General features: G+C 38.7%; 2 protein-coding genes across 3 annotated transcripts; both read right to left on the reverse strand.

Annotated features, from left to right (window-relative positions):
* Window positions 1–372: 372 nt before the first annotated feature.
* Teh2 (tipE homolog 2 phospholipid transfer protein) lies at window positions 373–5,890 on the reverse strand. Of its 2 annotated transcripts, none has more exons than XM_089640231.1 (3): window positions 5,501–5,890; window positions 4,742–5,136; window positions 373–862 (listed from the first exon to the last, which is right to left on the reverse strand). In XM_089640231.1, the coding sequence occupies exons 1-3, from the start codon at window positions 5,888–5,890 to the stop codon at window positions 742–744; spliced, it is 906 nt and encodes a 301-aa protein (XP_089496357.1). In that variant the 3' UTR covers window positions 373–741. The 2 variants fall into 2 exon arrangements, 1 of the variants encoding a protein (XP_089496357.1); XR_016303295.1 differs by having other exon boundaries at window positions 725–862; window positions 4,632–5,136.
* A 951-nt stretch (window positions 5,891–6,841) lies between these two features.
* On the reverse strand, window positions 6,842–10,125 carry Teh3 (tipE homolog 3 phospholipid transfer protein). Its single transcript, XM_089640229.1, has 2 exons — window positions 8,680–10,125; window positions 6,842–6,982 (listed from the first exon to the last, which is right to left on the reverse strand). Exon 1 carries the CDS (start codon window positions 10,001–10,003, stop codon window positions 8,690–8,692), a length of 1,314 nt encoding a protein of 437 aa, XP_089496355.1. The 5' UTR covers window positions 10,004–10,125; the 3' UTR covers window positions 6,842–6,982; window positions 8,680–8,689.
* Between the last annotated feature and the right edge of the window lie 900 nt (window positions 10,126–11,025).

Below are 11,025 nucleotides of genomic sequence, written 5' to 3' on the forward strand. Positions count from 1 at the left end.
TAAAGTCACGGAAAGTGATGAAACAAAAACTTTATTAACTGGGTTAAGTAGGTTAGGTTAGGTTAATTTTTTTTTTCATCGTCTCTAATGACTTTATATCACTTTTTAAAAGTGTGTTGAATTGTCACTGTGTTGTTATCATGGAACCATGGTTTAGATATAATGATTTCACACCTAAAAAATGTCTTAGTTTTATTAATAATTGAGACAATGTCATTAAAACTTTTATGAAGATTGCCGTCTTTGCTTTCATAATAGGAAGGCTTAAAGTCAAACACCATTATTTACAAATAATTCTAGAAATTAAGACCAAATACGGTTATATACAAAAAATGTGCCAAAACTATTTATTGGAATTTATTTGTGACATAACGTTGTTGAACTTTAAGACGTCCAATTATTGGTATAATATTTTGTATATAATTTACTTGACTTGGCCTAGAATTACTTTTATGTTTTTTTTGTTTTACTTTGAGCCCTCGAATAGTCCTCCAACGTATGAGTTTGAACAAGATAAGTTTTTACCCGTTGTCGTGGTTATGCATTTACACAGTAGATACCGCTTGAATGCATCGCAATTTAGCAAACAAACATTCCTAATGAACACAATTATTGACAGTCGTTGACGTTGTTACAAATAACTTCTTATTAATAGTAGATATTAAAGTTAGAATTGTAAATATCTGGTGGATAATTATAAGGCAACAGTGAAGTGCGGCGGACCGGCGTGGGCTCCCTTGGCTACCCTTTCCATAGCGCGTCCGTGTCTCGGGATCCGCTGCGGCCGCGCGCGTACAGGGACTCGTCGGGTTCGTCTCCGTCCCCGTCTCCGTCCAGGTCTAGCTCGTCGCAGAGCAGCTTACTGGGGAAACAAACATAGTCTCAGCAATACAAAATACAAACGTATATATTTTTATTTTTATTTTGGTAAACTAATGTTTAAGACAAGATTTTTTATGCATAGCACAAAGGGTAACAATTATTTTTATAAGCAATAATTATTAACCTGAAACACTCATCCACATTGAAAAATCTCCTGATAAAAGATACATGACGCCAACGGGACGTGAACCTGTGTCATTTCGATTTCCGGTCGACAGCTCTGACCACTGAGCTATGGCGGCTTATCTCTTATCCGCGAAATAATTCAATATATACTAGTGTTTCATTCAACAATTACTGCTTGTTACATTTTTTCACCTAAAAACAACCAACTTTATTTTACATGAGAAAGGCATTATTGTAAGTGCTAACTCTCTCACTAGATGGCGTCGAGACAAATTGTCTACATTTTTGGTGAAGATACTAGAACTTGTCAAATATTTGTCCCGTTGGCGTCATGTATCTTTTATCAGGAGATTTTTCAATGTGGATGAGTGTTTCAGGTTAATAATTATTGCTTATAAAAATAATTGGATATATTTTTGATAAATAACCAGAAATACCGGGCACTGTTAATACGCGCAAATTATTTAAAAAAATACTTCGCATCAGCTTAAAAACAATGATAAACAACTTTTATAGTCACCGGAAATATAAAATACCGCATTTTAATAGTTATTTCGTTCAAAATAGGGTAATTTGACGTCTAAGGTCCCCCCGTCATGTTTTTTACATAATAATATACGAAAAAAAAAATGAATGCTAGTTTTTATTATTTTATTAATTAAACCCTAATTAGGAGCATATGAACCTATTCTAGGTTCTTAGTTTTGTTTAGATAAAATAATATGTAAAAAATAGCATTAAAACTGTAGCTTAAAAAATAATTACCGCCAAATGGAAAATCAACCATTAAAATGCATTTTTTCCAGTGACTGAAATAGTTACTATACTGATACTTTTTTTAAATGTGTCCAGTAATTCTGGATACTAACAATCATTTTTTACTATCATCAATTTAAATTTGTAAAACTTAGTTTTTATTTAAAGTTTTTTATGTTTAATATATTCCCACCATCTTCTTCCCCTCCCCGCTACCGTGAGCCTCACAACACAACTCTAATGTTATTATTTAGTTTATTTATGAACAAATTTTGTTGTGCAATTAGTGTTATTACGAGTGAGAGCTGTTTCGCCTTCCAATGGAATTATCAAACTATGGTGAATCCATTTACATCTATTTATATTATTTCGATGGTTACTTAGAATATTGATTTTTTTTAATTTTTATATTAACTCCACCCAGGAGGCCCTGAAGAAAATAATTTCCCTCAGGGCCTATGTCATCTTTGGGGATGCTGTGTGGAGGGTCATTTTGTGGAGAGGAAGGAGTGAACATTGGTCTTGAAGAGTCCCATGTTGTAGGAGGGAGGAAACACTGAGGCCGGCAGCTCGTTCCACACCCGAGATGTTGAACTTAAGAACGAATCGTAGAATTAGAATGATTGAGAAATTGTTTTCATTTTTATTAATTTATTTGATTTTTGAGTAAATTGTTTGAAATTATCAATGGCTATTATATTGTCGTAAGCGTAATAATTATAATGGAAAAAAATATCTGCTTCATACAAATAATTAAGTTTAACCAATGATGTTTGTCTAAACACAGAAATAATATAAATAGATCATTTGAAAATGGCTTCACTACAGTTTCCTTATGCCTTCGGAAGGCGAAACAGCTGTTAGGCGTAATAACTATTGCACAGCAGAACTTTATTTATAAATAAAATGTTTTTTGTTTAATTGAAATAAAAAAAAACATATTATTTTAATTAAGGAGATATCAGATATGGTACGGAAGCGTTCTACAATCAAACTGCACGGACTTTCAAAGCGGCGCAGCCAATGAAAGTTTTGCTTTTGGTGTTAATGGAGAAACAAAGGCGGGCCGCTGTGTGTAGATGCTATTTGCAGTAATACTCGTATGATTTACTTTTGTGCACGCGACATCACACTAAACATGTCCCGTCTCCCTAGTTTCCATTGTCTATGTCGTCAGTATTATTTATCTGATTTATCAAAGGAACTCTCATCTACAATGTTCAAGGACATAATTTACCGGTAACCGGATAAATCGTCACATTGATAATTCATCACATCTTTAAAATTTTATATAAAGTCATGGAAGGTGATGAAACAAAAACTTTATTAACTGTGTTATGAAGGTTAGGTTAGGTTAGGTTAAAAAAAAAATTTTCATCGTCTCTAACGACGATCTTTGACGGCCGGCATAGTCCAGTGGTAACGCATTGGACTGCCATTCCGAAGGTCGCGGGTACGAACCCGGCGTGCGCAAATAAATTTTATTTGATTAATTTGTGTTATTTCACAATTAATTAATTAAAATAATATATAGTATATTTGCGGCACGTTCCAGAGTGGAAGATACTACCAGTATCGCCCTGGTGTAAGACCACCATTCAGAATTGAAACGTTGCTCAAAATGGCTTTAGCCGTGTTTAGTGACTAGATCTGAATAGCCAGGTACTTCCCCACCTTCCTCTTTCCCTTCCCCACTTACCTTCAGCCTCACAACATCCCCCAATTGGGGATGCCATAGTCTCACTGGCTCCAGACGGGAGCAGTTGGGACTTTTGTGAGGTATTCACTGTAAAAAAAAAAAAAAATCGACTTTATATCACTTTTTAAAAGTGTGTTGAATTGTCACTGTGTTGAGTAATCATGTAACCTACTTTACCTACCTCGGACCAGGTTACTACACCTATTGAGGTAGGTAATATAAAATATATAATTAAATGATGTAGCAAATTACGGTACTAATATTTAATGAAATTGTGAAAATTATACAAATTTATGAAGTAATAATACTGAACACTGAAATACATTGGAAATGGAGTTGTGCTGTACGGTCCTCATACGGTTATTATCCATATTCCTATTGTATGCGTTATTATGTAGGTATACAACAGTGTAAAAGTACGAATACATTTTCGAACCGAAACGCTATCCCTCGAGTTATGGGAAAGGAACGAAGCAACAACAAATAGCGTGAAACGCCGCCTACGGTTTTTTCATTCCTTTTTTATAATTCGAGGCTTGGTTTGCAAATGTATACGCAGCATAACAGAAATAGTGTATACATCGGAACTCTCAGCGGCAGGACCATAAGACACAAGCAATATTCAACGTATTTTGGCATTTGACAGAGCGGCTTGCTGGGTGGATAGTATTACTAACAATAATAATAGTGTCAGTACATATTATGTGATCGATGGAATCAATTTCAATATGCGGTATTCAAGATACACAGGTAATGGATTCATACTAGGCACAATTGGAGCAGGCCGCTCCTAAATAACTAAATGTTGAAAACATCAACATTAGATATTGTTTACGTCTATGCTATGAAGAGATGCATATAATTGAAATACATAATTGGTACAAAATTTTACAGTCGGTGACAAACTATCTAAGATGAATACTAGATTCGTAAACTATCCAACGAAACTACAAAAAAAGATTTCGGTACCTAAGGAACAAAAATATAACAGAAACGAATTCTAAAATGATAAATTTATTCAAAATAATATGTATTGCTAATAAAAGATAAAACAAAGGAGAAAAATAACATGTTTCCTATAAACAAACAATGTATTGGTTAGGAAAGTGGCAAATTTAAGCGGCTTTTTTTTTAAATCATAAAGAAATGAACCGAAGCAACTAATTACCTATGAACATGCATGGTCTACTGCTCGAGTTGTGTATGTATCGAGTGTCATCACACAGCCGCGTGACAACCTGCGCTACAAGAGGCGTGGGGTGCGCAACACACACTTACTCCTCCTTGGCCGGCGGGTACCTGTCCAGCGACCTGCCGCTGCTCCGATCCCCGCACGAGCAGTGCCAATAGGCCAGCACACCCACTGCTACGGCGAAGATGAGCGGCGGAGCCACCAGGGCGATGGCCAAGTGCTGCAGCGTGGCCGGCCAAGAATATCTCTCGACCACGCGTTCCGGGTGCACCTTGCTGTAGTAGCAGGGAAAGGTGGTGCCCGTATCGTACAGCTCGCGCAGAGCCTTGGCGAAGATGGTGCAGTTGACCCGGGGCGGGTAGCCGCAGCCCTCGGTGTTGATCAGGTAGCGAGTGTCGTAAACGTCCCACTCTATGGTGGTGATGGTCAAACCGCTCTGGAGGAACTCGGCGTACGGGATGCGGGAATAGTTGACGAGTATCTGGAATTCAATTCGTCATTTAAATTTTTTAATTCTTGAACATTTATTGACCAAATAATAACATATGATACTAGGAATCCATCTATGCTGTGGGGGATATCTTGCAAGATTTTTCTGGTCTGCGACACTAAACTTAATGAAGAGTCAGTTCAAATTTTAAAAAACATCTTCTTTCGTCATAATACCCATATGGCAGGGGTCAAAGATAGATATCAAGATCCTTGACCTAGTCCGAACCTTAGTCTTGTGAACCACATCAATTCCGCCGCGGAAAACGTGAAGCTAAGTTGAAAAATTTCTGCGAGAAGAGTGTATTGACATTCTTCTAGGAAACGTCTATAAAGAAGGAATCTGTTTAAATTACCTGAAAACACCGCGTATGTGAGGTGGTGCACCCTTCTCTGCAAGACGCCCAGGAGCAGTTCTTCATTCCCTCCACGTACAAGTGCTCGCTTACCGCACAGGTCACCGGTTCCGACTCAAAGTCCGCCAGGATGGTGGTGATGGCTGGCTCCACGACGAATGGAATCAGAAATAGGAATGCGAAAACTGCGAGGATAGCTGAAGTGCCGAGACAGAGAGATGTGTAGAATTTGGCCTTTGCTATAAAACTGGCAACCTTATCTGCAAACGTTTCTGGTACTGGAGACTTTAGTGGCGGTGGAGGACTTTCACCTCTGTCGCTGAGAACCTCGGCTCCCATAATGATGGTGGACTCGTCTGAATCCATCGTGGAGTGAAGTGATCCCTTCATCGTGGCTGATGTATGCGAGTACCAGCTGCTTAAATGCGCCTAATCTGCCGTCACTATCTCTTGAGTGCTTATTAGGATGTTGACAGTTACACTTCTCTTTCCCTTGTTTATCGATTGTCTGTTAACGTTTTCACTGATTCAAAGAGATAATTATTATGTTTTGATGAATTGATTTAATGTACAAAATGTAAATATTGACACAATTTAAACGCAACTCTAACTAACGAAAAAACACTTATTACGTAATATACTTAGCAAATAAAATAAAAACACTTTTAGTAATTTATTGCAATAACTTTGGCGTAACCTTGTCTAGTAAACAACCCAATATTATTAGTCTAGCGGTTCAACTAACTTGAGCTAGATTTGTGTTTTCTTTTAGTAAATATCGCTAGCAGGTGAGATTCAACAACGAAGTCTGCGTTTTTAACTAGAACTATGAAATTGTTTTTCTTTTATTTTGTTTCGTTATTCACGCGCTCTCCCCTCCGCGCAACTGATTTGCACTGACCACAGTTTGTTGTTTACCCCCGATGGACGAATGTTTCTTTCCGCCCGAGTCAAACAACTTCTCAACTCTGGTCGATTAACTGCGACGCTCTCCTTCGTTGTCACCTCACGTTATAGACGAAGCAATCCGAAGCCAGCGGGTGAAGTCTGAAGTCCATGATTGGCGACGATTGAATCAACGCACTCCAACTAATGAGATATGAAACTACATCGACTGTATCCGCGGGCGTACCGCAGGGATGCAATCTTGGGCCTAGTCTTCTAAAAAGAATTGACGAATGATATGCACAATAAAAGGAGCAGTATTGCTTTTATACTAAATATTGCGAATTGTTGAATGTAGTGTACTAGGTGCATAATACTTAGATAGAAGAAACACTGAGGAGTGGAATGAGAACTGTATGAGGCTGCTGATGGATGTCTTGCTCGAAGGCCGGCGCTCCCTTAGAAGGCTTTGTCAGAAGAAGTTCTTCCTCGGAAGATCTGTCCTGGGCGGGGCGGGGGGCAGGCAGGGGCGGGGGCGAGGGGGCTAAAACCCGCCCAGCCCACTGTGGACGGGACTCTCGTGCAGGAGGGGAACGCCTGGAAAATAAATATTTTTTTGGATTAGCAAAAACCAGCTGAAATAGTAAAATATTGGAAAAAATACAGATTTTCTATTTCAATAGCAAATACAGGTAAAAAATATTTCAGTAGGTACGAACGTCCTTTGAATGGCCCAGTAACCGTCGCTTATATACTCGTAATCTCTGATACTGTAATTTATATCCGAGACGCAACATAAAGCACAGACTGTCGTAAATTCAATAAAATTCCCAAAATAACTCCAAAGTTTGCCAATTTCTTTATGAGGTACTCGGGTAAGTTGGTTTTGCGCAGTGGCAAACATCCAAAGTTGTTAAAGGGGGAGAATAACAACCCTTTTCATGTGCTTAGACAACATTCTACCAACAAAGTGAACCATTGCCAATTTTATTCGCTCCCACCGCTTCGGCGCCAGACCTCGATAAAAAGGTTACGAAAAATGTTGTTCTCGAAGAAGAAATAAACAAATAAATACATTAAACAAGATGATAACCTCGAAAACAGAATGATACGTACATATAGATTTTTCACAGTATCGGGTCGGGCTCAGATAACTTATCACCTAGAAATAACCTAGTGACCTCTTATGCAAAATGTTATCATCTGTTTTGACTGCTGACATTTAAAAATAACATCTACGTCAATTAGCTGGAACTTCATACATACTTGTTATTGTTTTTAAATTGCATTGAAAAAATTGTAGAAGAAGATAATGTTAATAAACATAAAAGAAAGATGAAACCCAGGATCTCTTGTCTTACCGGGACAGGCGTCTTAAACCACTCGACCATTGGGACCTATTTATTATGAGTCATATTTGTCGAAATCATATTTCAAATTCAGAATTATCAATATCGGTGACCGGATAAATCATCAAAATGATAATTCATCACATCTTTAAAAAGTTATATAAAGTCATGGAAAGTGATGAAACAATTATTTTATTATCTGGGTTAAGTAGGTTGGGTTAGGTTAGGTTAAAAAAATATTTTTTTCCATCGTTTTTAATGACTTAATATCACTTTTTAAAAGTGTGTTGAATAGTCACTGTGTTGAGTTAGCATGGAACCATCAATATCATACAATAAATACAAATTTTAAAAACATCGTTACTTTGTTATATGGATTATTAGGGCAAAAAATTGTAGGTACCTTGTTAGCATTGTTCATTATTCATAATCGTATTAATAAATTATATTAGCTTTAGATTAGGTTACCGAGTGGCACCTGAGTATGCATTTGATCTAACTTAATAAATTATTTGTAATTTTCGTAAATTGGAAATATCGTGATTGAACAACGCACGTGTTGTAAGTGGTTTGAGGGTTTATTCATAATCGATAACAAATTAGCGGATGGCGTGAGGCGAAAAATAGAGAATATTACATAACTATTGTGTTTGGTTTCAGTCTCGTTACTCGCATTATTAATTCAGTAAAATATCGACAAAAAAAACAATTTTACATTTTCGACGTACTTAATTTTTTTTGCTCGTGGATCGTTTAATATTAAATATTTAAGGACTGGCTTTAAGATTAAAAAATGTGTACTTTGTAAGAACATGCAAAATTACAAACATTTGAGGAAATCTTATATTCAAAGCTCAGACTCAAGAAAGATATAAATTATTAATAAACCTCAATATTGTTGATAGTTTGTACTATTAATAACAGGAAAATATAATTTGGTCTCACGTGACGGATCTCAGAGTGCCATAACAGTGTCTGCATTGGGCTGCGCCGCCGCTATGTCTCCAGGTAGCTCACTACCAGCGCACCCCTTGAACCTCATCTTGGCATCATCCCCCACCACCACTGTCTTCTGGCACAATAGCAGCGTCAGGCAAGACACCACGAACAACACGGACGGCAGAACTGCAGCTACTAGGAACTGCCTATAAGTCTTCTCCAGATCAAACCGAGCCACAACTATATCAGTTCCGTCAGCATAGAAACAGGGGAACCTGGCTCTGGCGTTATGGTCTGTTCCATCTTTCCCATAATCCTTTATAAAGTCCCTACATTCATCTTGCAATGTATTCACACAACCTTCTAGATTTATCATTAGTTTACTTTCGTTGGCTACGATCAAGTCTTGTTCCAGTGGAGCAATTGTCTTTATGGGATGTGCCACAAATGTGTGAAGATAGCTCAGATAGGTGAAGTTGGTCAGGTCGGTGAGGACGTGCTTCTCTAACACGGAGCCGTTGATACAGTCCACGGCCATCACGCCTTCAGAACTGTTGCTGATGCTGTAGCAAGACGTCATGAGGACGTTGTCTTGATCTTCCGACCAGACTTCCCGACCCGTGTCCTTTTCGAGAGCTCTCTCGCACTGAGAGAGGTAAACTTTGTCTCCACTTAGTAATATCATGTTTTTATTGCGCGTGGGGATGTCAACACAGCGGCGATCACAATTATAAGGTGTCCGTATTTTTTCGCAAGTCCCTTTAGTACAACTGTATAAACCATCTATATCTATGCAAGTTATTTTGCCGCGTCTTCCCGAACACTTTAACGGAGGGTCTGTATCGTGGAATATGCACTCGAACGCGTCCGTTATGTTGATACACATTCCTAACGAGCAATTAAACGTCCCTGTCAAATTCTTACACTCGTCTGCGATACATCGATATTTCCTGGCATTTTCTTGGTCTATTCCATAACACGTTTTATTTGCGGCGTTCGTACAGTTTGCGAATAGTAAGGACGATCCATTTCGCCGGAGGTTGACGTAGATCTGGATGCAGGCTCCTGAGGTCTTGCTGAGGCACCACTCTCCGCAGGAGCCCCACTCGCAGCCATCCTTGTTGATGGACCTGGTGGTAGTACACATGATGGGCACCTCACTTATTCCCGAAGCGAAAGCTCTGGATGATGGCATGTAGATGGCTACTGTCAGGTAAACTAGGGCCACGCAACTGAGGATGCATGTCATCTGACAGATGCAGATTGTGCCACAAATCTTGCCATCCTGTGGCGGGATGACAGGCTCTTCTTCCTGTTTCTTCTTCGGCATCTTGTCTGATTGTCACTCAGTCACTGATTCGGTATCGATTCCGATGTATTCATCTCGCGGTAGGCAGCCGGGTCGGGCTCATGTCCGGGGGGTGTACGCGAGTGTGGCTACGGTAGCGAGTGAGGCTCTACTGGAGGGGGAGGGTGGGCGGGGGCCCAGCTGGGGAGGTGCGGCGGGGGCTGCGCGAGAGGCGCCGCGCACCATCCGCAGAGCGGCGATCGATCGCCCCCGCCCCACCACTCCACCAGCCCCCATTCGACCCACGCGCACGACAGATGACGTCACACGTTTCAATTATTATTATTGCAAACGGGCAGTCAATTTCAACCGTTATAAAATGGAACTACTTAAATCTATTAAAAGTTACGTAAGAATTACCATGATGATTGCGAATATTTAATTATTGTTCAAACGTATACACCGATATGTTCGTTCATAGACACTGATGCAATTTATTGAAATCCATAAAATTAAAAAGAATGTATTTTGGGTAGTGATTTTATTGATGCAAACTCCGACTTTTTTGAATAATTATTTAAAAACGGCCATGATCCTTCACATTGTGTCAGTTTGTGTATTTGATTGTTCATCAAGTGCAGGCAAATTGTTTTAAAGAGGGCACAATTGAATGTATTTGTGCACACCGATAATGGTTCAAACCGGTTCAAAATCGATCAATTCAGTTTTCGAAATAGAAGAACAGCCCCCTGTCCTTCGTACCCAAAGCATTCCTACAGTACATTATACAACACAAGCAAGAATCACTGAATGATTCTACTGTACCCGTTTGTCCGACGGAGCGCAGGAGTTAAAAAATATCTTTCTATAAAATTAAAATGGTTTGTTCGCAAACTATATTACCTACAAACTTATCTTTTCTTCGCAGAATCAGAAACAAAATTAATAAAGAAACATGTCAGATAATATATAATACAATAATACTGAACATTAATATACCCACGGATAAGAGACATTTTAAAGAAGCTAAATTTTACGACAGTGAAGCAATGTTTATATTTGAA

The sequence above is a fragment of the Hesperophylax consimilis genome, chromosome 15 (assembly GCF_061612785.1).
Source record: "Hesperophylax consimilis isolate HC1 chromosome 15, BYU_Hcon_1.0, whole genome shotgun sequence".
Lineage (NCBI taxonomy): Eukaryota > Metazoa > Arthropoda > Insecta > Trichoptera > Limnephilidae > Hesperophylax > Hesperophylax consimilis.

Bases quoted from the DNA above. Each gene is read 5' to 3' on its own strand.
- Teh2 (XM_089640231.1), bottom strand. From the start codon at position 5,890: ATGAAGGGATCACTTCACTCCACGATGGATTCAGACGAGTCCACCATC. The intron at 5,137-5,500 runs GTAATTTAAACA...ATTGAATTCCAG, and splicing joins CACATACGCGGTGTTTTCAG to ATACTCGTCAACTATTCCCG. The intron at 863-4,741 runs GTAAGTGTGTGT...TTGTTTCCCCAG, and splicing joins TACCCGCCGGCCAAGGAGGA to TAAGCTGCTCTGCGACGAGC.
- Teh3 (XM_089640229.1), bottom strand. From the start codon at position 10,003: ATGCCGAAGAAGAAACAGGAAGAAGAGCCTGTCATCCCGCCACAGGAT.